The following is a 20172-nucleotide window of genomic DNA, read 5'->3' on the forward strand; positions in this document are numbered from 1 at the left end:
TATTACGGGGCTATCACTCAGTCAAGAGTGCGCCTGCGCAGGGAGTCTTGTGATTGATGGACCTAGCCTAGAGTGGAATGGCTACCTTGTAGTGTGTTCATACGGTATAGTAAACTTTGTTAAACTGGAACCTTGTAGTTGTGTCATTTCGAGTTAACACCCACAACACTACATACAGAGAGACATAAGACAACAACATAGCAGCAACACATGAAAACACAGCATGGTAGCAACAACATGGCAGCAGCAAAAAAAAAAATGGGACAAACATTATTGTGCAAAGATAACAGCACAAAGGGCAAGGTAGAGACAACAATACAGTGGGGGGAAAAAGTATTTGATCCCCTGTTGATTTTGTACGTTTGCGAACTTACAAAGAAATGATCAGTCTATAACTTTAATAGTAGGTTTATTTGAACAGTGAGAGACAGAATAACAAAAAAATATCCAGAAAAACGCATGTCAAAAATTTTATAAAATGATTTGCATTTTAATGAGGGAAATAAGTATTTGACCCCTCTGCAAAACATGACTTAGTACTTGGTGGCAAAACCCTTGTTGGCAATCACAGAGGTCAGACGTTTCTTGTAGTTGGCCACCAGGTTTGCACACATCTCAGGAGGGATTTTGTCCCACTCCTCTTTGCAGATCTTCTCCAAGTCATTAAGGTTTCGAGGCTGACGTTTGGTAACTCAAACCTTCAGCTCCCTCCACAGATTTTCTATGGGATTAAGGTCTGGAGACTGGCTAGGCCACTCCAGGACCTTAATGTGCTTCTTCTTGAGCCACTCCTTTGTTGCCTTGGCCGTATGTTTTGGGTCATTGTCATGCTGGAATACCCATCCACGACCCATTTTCAATGCCCTGGCTGAGGGAAGGAGGTTCTCACCCAAGATTTGACAGTACATGGCCCAGTCCATCATCCCTTTGATGTGAAGTTGTCCTGTCCCCTTAGCAGAAAAAACACCCCCAAAGCATAATGTTTCCACCTCCATGTTTGACGGTGGAGATGGTGTTCTTGGGGTCATAGGCAGCATTCCTCCTCCTCCAAACACGGCGAGTTGAGTTGATGTCAGAGAGCTCCATTTTGGGCTCATCTGACCACAACACTTTCACCAGTTGTCCTCTGAGTCATTCAGATGTTCATTGGCAAACTTCCGACGGGCCTGTATATGTATTCTTGAGCAGGGGGACCTTGCGGGCACTGCAGGATTTCAGTCCTTCACGGCATAGTGTCTTACCAATTGTTTTCTTGGTGACTATGGTCCCAGCTGCCTTGAGATCATTGACAAAATCCTCCCGTGTAGTTCTGGGCTGATTCCTCACCGTTCTCATGATCATTGCAACTCCACGAGGTGAGATCTTGCATGGAGCCCCAGGCTGAGGGATATTGACAGTTCTTTTGTGTTTCTTCCATTTGCGAATAATCGCACCAAATGTTGTCACCTTCTCACCAAGCTGATTGGCGATGGTCTTGTAGCCCATTCCAGCCTTGTGTAGGTCTACAATCTTGTCCCTGACATCCTTGGAGAGCTCTTTGGTCTTGGCCATGGTGGAGAGTTTGGAATCTGATTGATTGATTGCTTCTGTGGACAGGTGTCTTTTTTACAGGTAACAAGCTGCGGTTAGGAGCACTCCCTTTAAGAGTGTGCTCCTAATCTCAGCTCGTTACCTGTATAAAAGACACCTGGGAGACAGAAATCTTTCTGATTGAGAGGGGGTCAAATACTTATTTCCCTCATTAAAATGCAAATCAATTTATAACATTTTTGACATGCGTTTTTCTGGATATTTTTGTTGTTATTCTGTCTCTCTCTGTTCAAATAAACCTACCATTAAAATTATAGACTGATCCTTTCTTTGTCAGTGGGCAAACGTACAAAATCAGCAGGGGATCAAATACTTTTTTCCCCCCACTGTACATCACACAAAGCAGCTACAACTGTCAGTAAGTGTCCATGATTGAGTTTGAATGAAGAGATGGAGAAAAAAAAAAAAAATCCAGTTTGAGTGTTTTTTGTAGCTTGTTCCAGTCGCTAGCTGCAGCGAACTGAAAAGAGGAGCGACCCAGGGATGTGTGTGCTTAGGGGACCTTTAACCTGTCTGGGCTAGGGGGCAGTATTTTCACGGCCGGATAAAAAAACGTATACGATTTAAACTGGTTACTACTCTTTCCCAGAAACGAGAATATTAGTAGATTTGGATAGAAAACACTCTGAAGTTTCTAAAACTGTTTGAATGGTGTCTGTGAGTATAACAGAACTCATATGGCAGGCAAAAACCTGAGAAAATTCCAAGCAGGAAGTGGCCTGTCTGACAATTTGTAGTTCTTCTTTCTAGTCCCTTTCGAAACTACAGTATCTCTGGGGTTACATTGCACTTTCTAAGGCTTCCATTGGCTCTCTAAAGCCTTCAGAAAGCGGATTGAGGCGTCTCCTGTCTCTGGGCAGAGTATGGTAGCTCAGTTTGTCAGTGGTCTGCCCGGTGACAAAGAGATTGGAGATGCCCCCTCGACCATGCTGTTTTTTCTTTTCCTCTTTGAATGAAAACACTATTGTCCGGTTGGAATATTATAGCTATTTTACGAGAAAAATACCATAAAAATGTATTTTAAATAGCGTTTGACATGCTTCTAAGTACGGTAAAGGAACATTTAGAATTTTTTCGTCTCGAAATGCGCTCGCGCGTTACCCTTTGGATAGTGACCTGAACACACGAACAAAACGTAGGTATTTGGACATAACTATGGATTATTTGGAACATCAACAACATTTGTGGAAGTAGCAGTCTTGGGAGTGCATTCTGACAAAGATCAGCAAAGGTAATACCATTTTTCTAATAGTAATTCTGAGTTTAGTGAGCCCCGAAGTTGGCGGGTGTCAAAATAGCTCGCCGTGATGGCTGAGCTATCTACTCAGAATATTGCAAAATGTGCTTTCGCCGAAAAGCTATTTTAAAATCTGACATAGCGATTGCATAAAGGAGTTCTGTATCTATAATTCTTAAAATAATTGTTATGTATTTTGTCAACGTTTATGGTGAGTAATTTAGTAAATTCACCGGAAGTTTTGGGTGGGAATGCATGTTCTGAACATCTCATGCCAATGTAAAAAGCTGTTTTTGCATATAAATATGAACTTGATTGAACAAAACATGCATGTATTGTATAACATAATGTCCTAGGAGTGTCATCTGATGAAGATCAAAAGGTTAGTGCTTCATTTAGCTGTGTTTTGGGTTTATGTGACATATATGCTTGCTTGGAAAATGGCTGTGTGATTATTTGTGGCTATGGACTCTCCTAACATAATCGAATGTTTTGCTTTCGCTGTAAAGCCTTTTTGAAATCGGACAATGTGGTTAGATTAACGAGAGTCTTGTCTTTAAAATGGTGTAAAATAGTCGTATGTTTGAAAAATCGAAATTATTGCATTTTTGAGGTTTTGAGGTTTTGTTTTTCGCGCCACGCTCTTCCACTGGCTGTTGAATAGAGTGGGACGGTGACGTGAATAGAGTGGAACGGGTGTTGTCTGCTTATGTGCCCCTGTTAATTTAGCCAACTGTTCGGACTTGATTGTGTACATCTAGCCTATAGCCAGTTTTAGAGAAAAGTAATCATTGAATATTGTAACAGCTTTCATTGCCTGCTTACCTGCCCCCATTGTAAGAGCTTTTATTGTCTGCTTATGTGCCCCTGTTAATAATTTAGCATACTGTTCGGACTTGGTGTACAGGGAGAATACTGTAAGAATGGCTCATGTTCTGAATTATTGCATTTAATCATTTCTTACTTTGTGTGTTATAATTAGCTCTGGTGCTTTTCTCCACGAGGAGGGAGGTACGTTACAGACCCAACAACATTATATTATAGTATCCCCTCCTCGTAACCATGTTTGCCAGTGACAGTCTCTTCCCATTCAAATACTTTTTTTCAACAAAAAGTTCAATACTAGACCCATGTAATTCCAGTTGATATTGCAAGGGTTGTTTTGTTTGCTCAATGCGTTGTTAGTGCATCTGTATATTGTCTATAAAAGTGGATCCTCGTGATTGTATTTTCCTTCCTTTTTACTTACTTACTGACTTTATTGTCCCCATGGGGAAATTTTGTTGCAGTGTCATGTTCACATTTAAATACAAAACAAAATTGACAATACAACTTTCATAAGTTACATACCAATAAAACATTTAACATAAAAAATTAAAAAAAGACTAGCCTGCTGGCCTTACTGATTGGATAGGAACATTAGCCCGAGCTATTTAGGAGGGATATCACACCTGGCACAAATTATTGTCTAGTTCTGTTTTTCCTGCTGAGGATTGCACTATATCTGCGCACAGTTGGGAGTAGTTCAAAGTCCGGGTACAGACCGCACAGACCAAATAAAATACTTCAAATGGAAGGCTAACTTCTGAGTGACTTAAAGAAGAGCCAAGCTAAGGCCTTAACATTTTGCTCAATTTATCTGAACTCCTGTCATTGTCCATTTCGAAATTGCTGCACGAATAGGCCTACCTCATCGCAGCTTGTTGGCTTGCACTTGCTTATACTTCAGAGCTAAGTGTTAATTATGAGAACAAACATTATGAATGTATTGAACATAAATGTAATAATGTCTGTGCATGGTTCAAAAGTCAAAACTCATTCCAATATTCATTGTTATTGAAGGAGAATGCAATTCTTATCCAGTTACACAAATGGATTTACGCATGCATCTAAAAAAAAATGTTTTTTGTCCCACTAAGATTGACATGCTAAAATCGCCACTGTTATCGTCACACTCAATGATGGAAGGAAGGTAGCTCGAAAACCTGAGAAAATATTACAGAGCAGCTTGTATTAATGGATGACACCAAGCCACTTGTACCAACTGCCCCATTAATGGAGAAGTAATCCCACTCCAGGACCAGAGTAGAAGACCCTTAGTCTAGATGGTGTCTCTGACAAACAGGAATATGGCTAACCTGATTGGAAAGGCAGTCAAGCAGCATATCCAGGCAGCAGACAGGTCCCTGCACAGTCTGAGCTGGCTTTTCCACAGGCAGCCAGCAGAATGCCCTGCCACAGCTATCCCAGGGAAAGTCACGTCCCTGCAGAAAGACAGAGTTGGGGAGAGAGAAAAATACAGAAAAAAAAGAGAGATTACTCCCATGTCCATGTGAATAATAATAAATTCAATCTCACAATTGAAAGCTCATTCCCGATCCATTCAGTCTCTCTGCCCCACTCCCTCCTTCTCCCCGCCCTCTGCTACCCCTCCATTCTTACCGTGTGCAAGATCAGGATATGGGCATCATCAAGGACATCCGTGGTAACAACCTGAAAACAACATTTGGATAAGTGCATTGTTCTGCTCCACAATTAATATACCCCAACTAGAGGTTTACATCATAATACAGTAACAGTCAAGACAATAATATTTGTATATTTCAGTTACAGGAATATATTCCATCTGTAAAGTATACAAAAATGTCATCAATATACAAAGACTTTATGGTCTGATAAACTAAAATGCAGTGGAACTTGTCCTTTGTCTCTAACTTCTCTCTTTGTGATATTTTATGGACATATTGTGTGGAGTTACTTACAGTGTACCCAGCTCTGGCACTCAGGTGCTCGGCTGCCACCAGCAGTGCATTGAGAGTGGCTCCCCCACTGCCCAGTCCAGGCTCCTGGGGGTCTGACACAGTGAGCAGTAACGTCCCCTGTAAGAGACCTCCACGCTGCTGCCGGACCTCCAGCTCTGAGACACAAACACACACCCTTTCTTTAGACAGTGAAGCTAAAACTTTTAATTTGGCTCTATAGTTCGGCATTTTGGATTTGAGATCAAATGTTTCAAATGAGACAGTACTGAATGTAACCTTTTATTTGAGAATCTTTTCATATAAACAGTGCCTTCGGAAAGTATTCAGACCCCTTTACTTTTTCCACAGTTACATTGCAGGGGCATCTTGTTTCCATTGATCATTTTTTAGATATTTCTACAACTGTGGTAAACTAAATTGATTGGACATGATTTGGAAAGGCACACACCTGTCTACATAAGGTCCCACAGTTGACAGTGCATATCAGAGCAAAAACCAAGCCATGAGGTAGGAGTAATTCTCCGTAGAGCTCCGAGACAGGATTGTGTTGAGCACAGATCTGGGGAAGGGTACCAAAACATTTCTGCAGCATTGAAGATCCCCAAGAACACAGTGGCCTCCATCATTCTTAAATGGAAGATGTTTGGAACCACCAATCAGGACTTTATGGTAGAGTGGCCAGACGGAAGCCACTACTCAGTAAAAGGCATATGACAGCCCGCTTGGAGTTTGCCAAAAGGCACCTAAAGGTCTCTCAGACCATGAGAAACAAGGTTCTCTGGTCTGAGGAAACCAAGATTGAACTCTTTGGCCTGAATGCCAAGCGTCACGTCTGGAGGAAACCTGGCACCATCCCTACGGTGAAGCATGGTGATGGCAGCATCATGCTGTGGGGATGTTTTTCAGTGGCAGGGACTGGGAGACTAGTCAGGATAGAGGGAAAGATGAACGGAGCAAAGTACAGAGAGATCCTTGATGAAAACCTGCTCCATAGCACTCAGGACCTCAGAATGGGGCAAAGGTCCACGTTCCAACAGGACAACGACACTAAGACAATGCAAGAGTGGCTTCAGGACAAGCCTCTGAATGTCCTTGAGTGGCCCAGCCAGAGCCCAGACTTGAACCCGATCAAACACCTCTGGAGAGACATGAAAATAGATGTGCAGGGAGGCTCCCCATCCAACCTGACAGAGCTTGAGGATCTGCAGAGAAGAACGGGAGAAACTCCCCAAATACAGGTGTGCCAAGCTTGTAGCGTCATACCCAAGAAGACTCAAGGCTGTAATTGCTGCCAAAGGTGCTTCAACAAAGTACTGAGTAAAGGGTCTGAATACTTATGTAAATGTGAGATCAGTTTATTTTTAATAAATGTGCAAAAAAATTCTAAAAAGTTGGTTTTGCCTTGTCATTATGGGATATTGTGTGTAGATTGATGAGGGGATAAAAACAATTGAATACATTTTAGAATAAGGCTGTAACGTAACAGGCTGACTACACCAGCAAAATAAAATTTAGAAATCTATATTATTCAATCATTGGAACCACACTGCTCGCGCGCCAACGAGCGTCTGCATCGCCAAGGGCTAAAATAGAAGTCAGTTCTATTTGTGACGCAGATTGCGCTGCAAGTCCTGCCTCTCCCATCTCCTCATTGGTTTATAGAAGCAGGTACCCACGTGCCATCTCCTCATTGGTTATACCCACGTGGATGACTGAAAGACGAACGAGGTCAGTGGCGGTAACGCACCTAATTTATGAAAGTTGCCAATCACAATATAAAGTCAAGAGAAGAAAAAGCCTCGAAGGAGGAGAGATGACTAGAAACGATTTGGTTGACCGTTTTATGTGTGGATTAATTGTCGAAGTAGAGGACTTGTGCATTTCAGGTAAAATAACAACTCAATGTTTATATCCCAGGACAAATTAGCAAGCTAAATTGCCATAAATGTTTAATGCCTTTCAACCTGTCCCCAAATTAATATAATTGGTTCAGAGTTTGTTTTGACATTTTAACCTGCGTGTCATGATCACATTTGGTATGGGGGGACAAAATACATTTATGCACGAATTTATGCACGATGGTGCACGGCCGGTTTGGGTTCCATGTAACATTTTGAAAAAGTCAAGGGGACTGAATACTGTCCTAAGGCACTGTACACTACATTACCAAAGTATGTGGACACCTGCTCGAATGTCTCATTCCAAAATGGGCAATAATATGGAGTTGATCCCCCTTTTGCTGCTATAACAGCCTCCACTCTTCTGGGAAGGCTTTCCACGAGATGTTGGAACATTGCTGCGGGGAATAGCTTCCATTCAGCCACAAGAGCATTAGTGAAGTTGGCACTGATGATGGGCGATTAGGCCTGGTTCGTAGTTGGCGTTCCAATTCATCAATGGTGTTCGATAGGGTTGAGGTTAGGGCTCTGTGCAATCAAGTTCTTACACACCAATCTCGACAAACCATTTCTGTATGGACCTTGCTTTGTGCACAGGGGCATTGTCATGCTGAAACAGGAAAGGGCTTCCCCAAACTGTTGCCACAAAGTTGGAGCCACAGAATCGTCTAGAATGTCATTGTATGCTATAGAGATAAAATGTCCCTTCGCTGGAACTAAGGGGTCAGAACCATGAAAAACAACCCCAGAGCAATATTCCTACTGCATCAAACTTTACAGTTGGCACTATGCATTGGGGCAGGGAGCGTTCTCCTTGCATACACCAAACCCAGATTTGTCCGTCGGACTGTCAGATGGTGAAGTGTGATTCATCTAGGGTTGCAAAAGGGTTCGAAATTTTCCATGAGAAGTTAAGCCCGGGAATTTAGGTAATTATGCTTAAATTCATCAAAAAAATGTTTGCTATAACAGTGAACCATTTTTGTGGGATACACATAAGGCCATTCTAGCTATTGTGGCATATTTTGGTTAAACTACCCCCAATTCAATGGAATTGCAACCCTCTGCATGCACAGTGCATTCTTCCATCACATGTACAGCTGATTCTCAAGATCTTGCACACTAATGAGATACTATTGAGCCCACACTACTACACTGCCTGAACCAAGGACTACACACTTTCTGGTAAGTTGAGTACAATACTGGGTGGTGTGAATATATTTTATATGACATACATTATTTTTTGTTAAATAGTAAACAGTAGCCTACAGAAAAGTGTTTAAATCATTTCTAACTTAACAATTTCTGCTAGTTAGTTTTTACTACCATGTGGGTTTTAGCTTGCTTGAGCCTAACTGAGGTGTGTTAATTCACCTGTTGCCATACATGTTTCATTTTAAAACAGTTATCTTACAAAGGAGTTGTTTAATCTAACTACTTAACTATTTATCTGTACATGGAATTGTATTTTTTTTTACACATTTTTTCTAATCTTTACAGGAAAATGCCACGGGCACTATCTGACATGTGGAGACATTTCACTGCAGCTAATGTCGAAGGAAAAGCTGTGTACATTTGCAAATACTGTGCCAAATCATATGTGAAAATTGCAACAATGATGCAGAATCTGACCAAGTGCATAAATGGTTAGGTATGTGAAGGGTCATGAAGTTATAGCAGCAATCTACCTCACCAAGCAAAGTGAGAAGAACAAGACATTGAAGCTGCCCAGCAACACCCGTTGGAGTGGTGTTGTCATCATGTTTGACAGTCTCCTGGAGGGGAAGGAGTCTCTCCAAGAAATGGCCATATCAGTCTGCCAATATGGACAGCCCCATCAAGAGGATCCTCCTGGATATTTTGGGAGAGAGTGGTAAGCAGTCTGAAACCTATAGCAGTAGCCATTGCATGGATTGAGGGAGACAATACCATCCTGTCTGATGTTCAGACTCTGCTTGCAGATGTAAGAAAATAAATCCGTACTGCCCTGCCCACTTCACTGTTGCTCCAATCAGAAGAAACTGCAGTTCTGAAATACATCAAAAAGCGTGAAGACTTCTGCCTGAAGCACATACACGCCGCAGCGTACATGTTGGACCCCAAGTATGCTGGCAAGAGCATCCTGTCTGGTGCAGAGATCAACAAGGCCTATGGTGTCATCACTACCATGTCTCGCCACCTTGGCCTGGATGAGGGCAAGGTTCTTGGCAGTCTGGCGAAGTACACTTCCAAGCAAGGGCTTTGGGATGGAGATGCAATATGGCAGTCGTGCCAACATATCTCATCAGCCACCTGGTGGAAGGGATTTTGTGGATCTGAGGCTCTTTCCCCTGTTGCCTCCATCATCCTCCAAATCCCACCAACATCAGCCGCCTCAGAGTGCAACTGGTCCTTGATTGGGAACACACACACACCAAAGCACGCAACAGGCTGACCAATACAAGGGTTGAAAAATTGGTGGCATTCCGGTCAAATTTGAAGCTTTTTGAGCCTGACAACGAGCCGTCCTCAACAAGGTTGGAAAGTGACAGTGAAGATGAGGCCTCAGAGTCTGATGTTCAAGGGGTGGACATTGAGGAGGTCCAGGGAGAAGACATGAAAGCCTGAGAGGAAGACAACCAAAGCTTTGTTTCTAGACTATCATTTTACAGATGCATGTTGAAAACGTTTTTTGGAGTTGCAATGGATCATTGGGGATCATTCAATATTCACTTTTTTTGTTGTTCAGTGAAATCATGTGAAGTCAACTCATTTAAAGTTCAATTCGTAACTAAATCGTTTTTTAAAATGTCTATTGGAAGAAATTGAATCATTTGCAATTATGTCTACTTATGATAGGGTAAAACGTTTATGTTTCTGTCTCCATATGATATGGTAAATATTTCCAATGCAATAAACATCAACATTTAAATGGTATTAATATTAACTTGCATATTTCCGCTAATTCCCATATATTCCCACGTTAAGTTTCCAACTCTGAATATTCCCCAAAATGTGCAACCTTACATTCATCACTCCAGAGAAAGCGTTTCCACTGCTACAGAGTCCAATAGCGACAAGCTTTACACCACTACAGCTGACGCTTGGCATTGCGCATTGTGATTTTAGGCTTGTGTGCAGCTGTATGGCCATGGACAACCATTTCATGAAGCTCCCGACGAACAGTTATTGTGCCGACGTTGCTGCCAGAGGCAGTTTGGAACTCGGTAGTGAGTGTTGCAACTGAGAAAAGATGATTTTTACGCGCAACGCTCTACAGCACTCGGGGGTCCCATTCTGGGAGCTTGTGTGGACTACCACTTTGCGGCTGAGCCATTGTTGCTCCTAGACGCTTCCACTTCACAATAAACAGCACTTACAGTTGACTGGGGCAGCTGTAGCAGGGCAGAAATGACTGACTTGTTGGAAAGTTTGCATCCTATGACGGTGCCACGTTGAAAGTCACTGAGCTCTTCAGTAAGGCCATTATAGACAAACATTGGCAGTATAGAGATTGCATGGCTGTGTGCTCAATTTTATACCTGTCAGCAACGGGTGTGGCTGAAATAGCCAAATCCACTAATTTCAAGGGGTGTCCACATACACAAAGTACCCGTTTTACCATTTAGAAATGAAATCACTTCATGCTTCTAGTCTCCTCTCCCCCCCCCCAGGGAAGTAATCAACAGGGTCCTCCAAGAAGTAGTTCCTGCAGATGTTGCTTTGCCTGCAATCCAGCTCTTCTGCAATAGGGTAGCAGGGCTTTAGGTCAACAACATGCACCTTCCTGACATCTTCCCCCGTTTCGTTCCAAAGAGACCAAGTAGTTCACCGGGCCCAACTTCTGCACCACAAAGAAAGGACCTTTCCATCTCATAGCTAGCTTTGCAGTAAACTGCTTGGACGCCTTCAACAGATGAGAACAGACCAGACATGAGACTTGGGTGGGAAACACACGTCTCGCCTATGTCATAGTTTATGAGCTGTCGTTGTTTGGCTAGCAAAGTATGGTGGTGGTGTACTGAATCAAATGCTGGGCAGTCAGATGAAACGTGGGAACTTTGCAAGACTCCGTCCATCGGACCTTTTAGTGGTCTTCCCAGGTCTCCTGGACCGCAGAGTTCAATGCAAAGCAAAACTACGGAAGATGCTGATCCCACCGTGTATGCTGATCCCCCACGAATGAAGCAATCATCCCCTTCAGGGTGCGGTTTACCCTCTCGTCAGGTTGGTCTGAGGATGATAGGCAGTGGTTAGCTTGGCAACTACACCCCAGTAGGTAGAGAGATTTTTGTAGATTCCTGACATGAACTGGGGACCTCGGTAAGAGAGAATTTGGTCTGGAATCACAAATCTGGTAAAGACCTCCATTCGCAGAATAAGAGCAATGGCGGATGCAGTGGCTTTGTGGAGTGGAAACAACTCCACCCAGTGTATGTAGTAGTCCACTACCACCAATGAGAATTAATTCCTGGTTCCCCGGCAGGGAGGAAAATTCCCAGCATTTTATTGGGATGGTTCACAACGGTCTGCTACAGTTTTCCGGCAGGTCTGCCAACGTCTGGTTTGTATTTCTGGCAGACACTGCTGCACAAATATCTTAGTATCGACCCACATGCCTGGCCAGTACACCACCTCCTGTCATCTTCGGTAGGTTTTGAAGACTCCAAGATGGCCACTCATGGGGTTGGCATGATAAGCTTGGATCATTTGGTCAGTCAATGTAGAGGGGACGAAGACACGGTATGGGGTGCAGTGTGTTCCATCTCCTCTTGGAGTTTGATACACATTATCCTGAACTTCTCACTGAAGCGGCTGTGCTCTCCACACACATAATCCAGAGGAAAAAAATAATCCATACACTTAGCGGTAGTGTAAGTGCTGCACAATGGAGGACAGACGTTGGCAGTCTCTGTAATCCGAGGGCATCTGGTACAACATTCAGTTTTCCTTTGTGATACTCAACGATGAAGTCCTAGTCTGATAGACCAGCGAATGAGACAGCTGTTGGTCTTGCCTGATGTCAGAACCCACTACAGCGTTGGTCTGTGACAACGGTGAAGACCTTGGCCTCCAAATAGTAGCAACCATTTCTCCAGAGCAAGACCACAGCAAGGCACTCCCGTTCTTTCGTTGACAAATTCCTCTAGGCGCAATTCAGGGTGACACGAGCATAGGCAAGAACTTCTTCTGTTCCAGGTCCGGTTGGTTTAGCAAAGACTGCTCCCAGTCCTGTTTGACTTGCATCTGTGTACACTGGGAAATTAGCATTCAGTTTAGGATGTCCAAGCACTGGAGGAGCAATGAGACTGTTTGAGTGCTTCAAATGCAGGAGTCCATTGGAAATTCACCCCCTTCTTAACCTCTCTGGGACATGTGGGATGCTAGCGTCCCACCCGCAGGACACACTGCCAACAGCCAGTGAAATAGCAGGGCGGCAAATTCAAAACAACAAAAATCTCATAATTCAAATTTCTCAAACATACAACTATTATATCCCATTTGAAAGATAATCCAACCACATTATCCGATTTCAAAAAGGCTTTACGGCGAAAGCAAAACATTACATTACATTATGTCAGGAGAGTACCCAGCCAGAAATAATCACACACCCATTTTTCAAGCTAGCATATATGTCACAAAAACCAAAACCACAGCTAAATGCAGCACGAACCTTTGATGATCTTCATCAGATGACACTCCTAGGACATTATGTTATACAATACATGCATGTTTTGTTCAATCAAGTTCATATTTATATCAAAAACCAGCTTTTTACATTAGCATGTTTTGTTCAGAACTAGCATACCCACCGAAAAACTTCCGGTGAATTTACTAAATTACTCACGATAAACGTTGACAAAAAAAAAAATTATTTTAAGAATTATAGATACAGAACTCCTTTATGCAATCGCGGTTTCAGATTTTAAAATAGCTTTTCGGTGAAAGCACATTTTGCAATATTCTGAGTAGATAGCCCGGCCATCACGGCTAGCTATTTTGACACCCACCAAGTTTGGCACTCACCAAACTCAGATTTACTATAAGAAAAATTGGATTACCTTTGCTGTTCTTTGTCAGAATGCACTCCCAGGACTTCTCCTTCAACAACAAATGTTGTTTTGGTTCGAAATTATCCATAGTTATATCCAAATATCTCCGTTTTGTTTGTGCGTTCAAGTCACTATCCAAAGGGTGACGCGCCGGCGCATTTCGTGACAAAAAAATGCTTTGGGGTCAGTGTAATTGAAGAATAACATCAACTGCTAACATGTATGAAAATACCCTCAAATAAAAAAGGTGACATTCTGTACTGTCACCTCATGAGACAAATTAAAACTTTTAGCTTTATTGTCCAAGTAAATAGGTGGTGAAGTGTATATGTTTTCTAATGAAAAATAACTACATTTAAAAGTCATTTGACAAAGTCACTAGTACAGGGTTAAAAAAAAAAAATAATTAACATTCTGACAGCTCACTCAATGTGTCTATAGTAGACTGTGTAAACCTGTGTGAAGTTAGCCACAATAAGAATTAGCCACAATACTGGAATTTGCGGTTCAAAATCTAAATGTACTAGTCGAGTACACATATTTTGCATTTGTTATTGCGGATGTAGCAAAATGCTATGTTCCTAGCTCCAACAGTGCAGTAATATGTAACAAAAAACATTACACGTAAACACCCCCCCCCCCCCCCCCCCCCCCAAAAAAAAACAAGTATTTAACAAATGTAGAAATATTACAACGAGCAATGTCAGAGTCTGGAATATAAATATATGATTGTTTGTACTGACATTATGGACAGTATATGAATAGACAAGGTATACATAGGATGAGCCTTGACCAGAATACAGTATCAGTCAAAAGTTTGGACACACCTACACATTCAAGGGTTATTCTTTATTTTTACTATTTTCTACATTGTATAATAATAATTAAGACATCAAAACTACAACAAAAAAAACAGATATGGAATCATGTAGTAACCAGCAACAAAAAAAAGTGTTAAACAAATCCAAATATATTTTTATTTAGATTCTTCATAGTAACCACCCTTTGCCTTGATGACAGCTTTGCACACTCTTGGCATTCTCTCAACCAGCTTCATGTGGTAGTCACCTGGAATGCATTTCAATTAACAGGTGTGCCTTGTTAAAAGTGATTTTGCGGAATTTCTTTCCTTCTTAATGCGTTTGAGCCAATCAGTTGTGTTGTGACAAGGTAGGGGTGGTATGCAGAAGATAGCCCTATTCGGTAAAAGACCAAGTCCATATTATGGCAAGAACATCTCAAATAAGCAAAGAGAAACGACAGTCCATCATTACTTTAAGACTTGAAGGTCAGTCAATACTGAACATTTCAAGAACTTTGAAAGTTTCTTCAAGTGCAGTCACAAAAACCATCAAGCGCTATGATGAAACTGTCTCTCATGAGGACTGCCGCAGGAAAGGAAGACCCAGTGTTACCTCTGCTGCAGAGGACAAGTTCATTAGAGTTAGCAGCCTCAGAAATTACAGTCCAAATAAATGCTTCAGAGTTCAAGTAACAGACATCAACATCAACTGTTCAGAGAAAACTGTGTGAATCAAGCCTTCATGGTCAAATTGCTGCAAAGAAACCACTACTAAAAGGACACCAATAAGAAGAAGAGACTTGCTTGGGCCAAGAAACACGAGCAATGAACATTAGACCGGTGGAAATCTGTCCTTTGGTCTGATGAGTCCAAATATGAGATTTTTGGTTCCAACTGTTAAGCCTTTGTGAGATGCAGGGTAGGTGAACGGATGATCTCTCCATGTGTGGTTCCCACCGTGAAGCATGGAGGAGGTCTGATGGTGCTTTGCTGGTGACACTGTCTGATTTATTTAGAATTCAAGGAACACTTAACCAGCAGGGCTACCACAGCATTCTGCAGTGATACGCCATCCCATCTGGTTTGTGCTTAGTGGGACTATCATTTGTTTTTCAACAGGACAATGACCCAACACACCTCCAGGCTGTGTAAGGGTTATTTGACCAAGAAGGAGAGTGATGGTGTGCTGCATCAGATGACCTGGCCTCCACAATCACCAGACCTCAACCAAATTGAGATGGTTTGGGATGAGTTGGACCGCAGCGTGAAGAAAGAGCATCCAACAAGTGCTCAGCATATGTGGGACCTCCTTCAAGACTGTTGGAAAAGCATTCCAGGTGAAGCTGGTTGAGAGAATGCCAAGAGTGTGCAAAGCTGTCAAGGCAAAAGGTGGCTACTTTGAAGAATATATAATATTTGTATTTATTTAACACTTTTTTGGTTACTACATGATTCCATGTGTGTTATTTTGTAGTTTTGAGGCAGTCAGTCACATTTGGTGATGTTTCTCTTCCCCGTTCAGAGAAATTAGTAATTGAATTTGTTAGCTTTATGTCCCATCCTACATCGTGATATTACCAAGTTCTGACCACTAGGTGGTGTTGTTGCTACTATGAAGTGATTGTTTTTTTAAGAATCACCCCATATTCAAGGGATAGTTCACCCAAATTACAAAATGACATATTGGTTTCCTTACTATGTAAGCAGTTTATAGAGATGGTATGACAACATCCCATTTTGTTTACCTGGCCACTGTTTAAAAATGCTAACTTTGCAAGACAATGGTACCTATATTAGCATGTCTGGGTTTCATACCCAAACCTATAAGTAACATCATTGAGTTACACAATCAATTGTAAGATACTTCCGGATGATTTGGACATGAAGCATGAAAATGCTAATATACTGTAGGTACCATTGATTTGAGCCACAAATACTAAATAGTTAGAATTTGAAACAGTGGACAACAAAACAAAATGGTTAACATGTAATTTGGTTGAATTATCCCTTTAACATGGGGGAGGAGTTTATCAGCTTCTTTTCAGAAATAATAAGAAATAACTCATCTGAAACGGGATCAGTCAAATGATTTGCGCACAGGAGTAAGCACCAACAAGCTTCACATGTGCATTGAACGTGGGAAATGCGCTTTACAAATGAATTATTATACCAATGCAATTATGCAGACTAATAGAGCCACAGTGGGATTTTAAATGTTTAACTGTTCTGTTTTATCAAATTAATAAAGAATTTATTTTTATGTTATATATCATGGCAAAATTGTTTAGCATTATCTAGTCCAAATATGGTATTATTCCACTATTTGTATGGATCTGTTTCAAATAGGGGACTTTTATTTTAACGGTGAACAGGAAATTCCACATTTGTGTCTAACCCTTATTGTGACTGGCTTCAGACAGGTACTGCGTAGGACTCAATGCAGTGATGCCAACTTAGCAATTTTGTTGCTAGATTTAGCAACTTTTCAGACTACCCTGGCAATTTTCTTTTTCAAAACAGCACCTAGCAACAAATTTAGCTACTTTAAAAAAAAAAGAGGAACTTTTAGCAACTTTTGAAAAGTGACTCAAACGCTAAAATGCATGTATTTTCCCTCTAAATGACACAAAAACGATTTTCTCTGTCACAACACACGTGCCTGGCTGCAAAAGTACATTGTGAGTGACGTCAGCAGCAGGCCAGCAGCAATTTCAGTACATTGCAAATCATTGTTGGCTGACTGCAGCAGCAGCAGCAGCACGGGTTCGACGAGCCAAACCCAATATAGTTGGTCAGGAATGTTTGATCTTGAACAGAATTTACAACATCAATCAACGTGTCTCAATCAAAATTGTACTGCCAGAAGTACAGAAAAGAGTGGGAGTCTGTACCTGAACAAATGTGAAATCATATTTTTTTGCCGAGATTGCCAGTCAATTTGAGTAACTTTATTGTGTATTATACGTAATGACACAGTTTTACGTTATCACGCAATGACATCACAACGTCATTTAGCATCTTTTAGCAACAAATGAACCTACCTCTAGCAACTTACCCTGAAAATGAGTTGGCAACACTGACTCAATGTTTGACAGCTCATTCACAATCCTGCTTCAATAGTTTCAGATTGGTAAACACGAGAGTAAAATTAAGTTTAGTAACTTATTCTTCAGTAAGCTTAGTAGACTTAGGCCTATAGAAAGCTAAGCATACATCAGGTCTAGTCCTCATCTTTTGCATTATTAGACTACACTGGGCAACTGTACATTACTGTAAACAAGAAAAATTATTAGAGACTCACCTCTTTGAAAGGCGTAAACGCTATCTTTATGTTGACAGGTCAGGACTACTACAGTCCAGCTGAACACCTGCTCGCTTGACATGTTGACGTATTGATGAAAACAATATATCTTCCAATTGAGCCACGAAAGTAGTCTGCTGTCTTCATTCACGGAACATTTAGCCTAATTTTACCAATATAAACTAAAAAGCCATTGGCGGAAAGTAACAGGAAGCAAACAATGCTAAAACCGTTCAACCAAGGCAAAACTAAAAAGACTATACTGTGCTGTGCTATTCTTGCAACTACGTAGCTCCCGAATTAGTAGAGACGGCAAAATCAATCGTTTGCGCGACCAGTTCTTCTTTGATGAGGTTTAACGGCGGTTGGCATCCAATAAATGTTGATTACCGCCATCTACTAGACTGGAGTATAACTCCCTTATACTTTGCATATTTCTTTCTCCCCCACCCCCCAAAAATAAATAATTAATAATAATAATAAAACAAATACCCTACTATCTAACACTACACTCACAAATAATAATAATAATAATAAATACCATACTCCACTATTTAAATCTATTTAGTCCAAATTAAGGCCAACAGCCTGAGAGGATGGGACACCACCACTCAACACACACTGTAACTCTTCTGATGTCAAGTCTCACACACCCAAACACCTCTCTGCAGTTGCCACCACGACCTCTATTTTCTGCAACTTATGTTCCATCCCTGCAGTACAGTTGATGACCATTACCATAAATGCCAAAAATCCAATCTTACTGAAACACACCACCAGTCAAAAGTTTGGACACACCTACTGATTCAAGGGTTTTTCTTTATTTTTACTGTTTTCTTCCTTATAGAATAATAGTGAAGACATCAAAACTATGAAATTGCACATATGGAATCATGTAGTAAGCCAAAAATGTTTTTTTTTTGAAGTGTTAAACAAATAAAAACATATTTTATATTTAAGATTCTTCAAAGTAGCCACCCTTTGCCTTGATGACAGCTTTGCACACTCTTGGCATTTTCTCAACCAGCTTCACCTGGAATGGATTTCCCACATGATGAGCAATTGTTGGCTGCTTTTCCTTCACTCTGCGGTCCAAATCATCCCAAATCATCTCATTTGGGTTGAGATCGGGTGATTGCAGAGGCCAGGTCATCTGATGCAGCACTCCATCACTCTCATTCTAGGTCAAATAGCCCTTACACAGCCTGGAAGTGTGTTGGGTCATTGTCCTGTTGAAAAACAAATGATAATCCCACTAAGTGCAAACCAGATGGCGTATTGCTGCAGAATGTGGTGGTAGCCATGCTGGTTAAGTAAGCCTTGAATTCTAAATAATTTTTGTTGACATTTTAGTCATTTAGCAGACACTCTTATCCAGAGCAACTTACAGTAGTAAATGCATACATTTCATGCATTTTTTTCTCCGTACTGGCCCCCCATGGGAATTGAACCCACAACCCTGGTGTTACAAACACCATGCTCTACCAACTGAGCCACCCGGGTTCCGTGTCACCAGCAAAGCACCCCCATCCCATCACACCTCCTTCTCCATGCTTCATGGTGGGAACTACACTTGCGGAGATCATCCGTTCACCTACTCTGCGTCTCACAAAGACATGGCGGTTGGAACCAAAAATCTCAAATTTGGACTCATCAGACCAAAGAACAGATTTCCACCGGTCCATATACTAAGGCATTTATGAAAATTCTAGAGCAATATAGAGTGGGAAAGCGGCCGTGGGTTTGGACAGTTAATAGGCACTGAATTAAATAAAACCTAATAAAAACAAAATACACTTGAATGGATTTCTGCAAATGTATGCTAAATACCCTCTTACATTTGGGAACTTTACAGTCCTATTGATCAAACAACAATAAAAAAGTGTGCTATCTTTCTCTATATGCCCATCATCAACAACAAGATCAATACAGTCAGACGAGTGCTCTGAAATCGGAGTATATAGCTAGCCAGAGTGAATTTGCGAACGCAAGAGATATGCTAACTGGATAACAGTCGTTCAGCATAGCTAGCTAGCTAGCAAAGCGATTTACATTTCTTGCTAGCTTACCAAATTGCTACATGCTTGCTACATAAATGGATAGGCTAGCCTATTACCAACGTTATGACTGACTTGTGATCATTGCCCTGGCTAGTTTGATTGTATTGACATTCCCAGCCTTAGTTACATTCTTTTGTTTTTTCCAAAATATTGAGTCATTGAAACTAAAACAGTGCATCCCCAATGGAGGCAGCAAACAATGTACCAGGCCAGCTGTGATTTACAACCTGATGTATTGGTTAATTATATTAACCATGCATTGAACTGCATCCATCTATTTTGCCAACAATGCCTTACTGTACATCATGGAATGTTGAGTCAAAAAGAACCTATTTTTAAAACCTCTGGTTTTGTAGCATAAACTGAGAATTTGATATTTTTTACGGATATTGTCTGTTTGTTTCATATCTGCAAAGTAGTTAAAACGCTGTTAGTTCCACTTTAAATAAGGGCTGTGTTTTGTGTAGGCTTACCATGGAGTGAGGTTTTG

At 41.3% G+C, this 20172-nt stretch overlaps 1 protein-coding gene across 2 annotated transcripts in view; it reads right to left on the minus strand.

The window, feature by feature from the left end:
- The window catches only part of fcsk (fucose kinase), a 44450-nt gene extending 26484 nt beyond the window's left edge, over positions 1–17966 (minus strand). The window contains exons 1-4 of one of the 2 annotated variants that reach the window (XR_001318650.3): positions 17623–17966; positions 5590–5744; positions 5270–5320; positions 4966–5091 (exon numbers count right to left, since the gene is read on the minus strand). Coding sequence is in view for 1 of the 2 variants with exons in the window: in XM_014123847.3 (XP_013979322.2) it covers positions 4966–5091; positions 5270–5320; positions 5590–5744; positions 17623–17704 (414 nt within the window). In the remaining variant the exon portion in view is untranslated. The remainder of the gene's footprint in view (positions 1–4965; positions 5092–5269; positions 5321–5589; positions 5745–17622) is intronic. The other variant, XM_014123847.3, reaches the window with a different exon arrangement.
- Between the last annotated feature and the right edge of the window lie 2206 nt (positions 17967–20172).

This window comes from Salmo salar, chromosome 10 (assembly GCF_965601325.2).
Source record: "Salmo salar chromosome 10, fSalSal1, whole genome shotgun sequence".
In the NCBI taxonomy this organism is placed as follows: domain Eukaryota; kingdom Metazoa; phylum Chordata; class Actinopteri; order Salmoniformes; family Salmonidae; genus Salmo; species Salmo salar.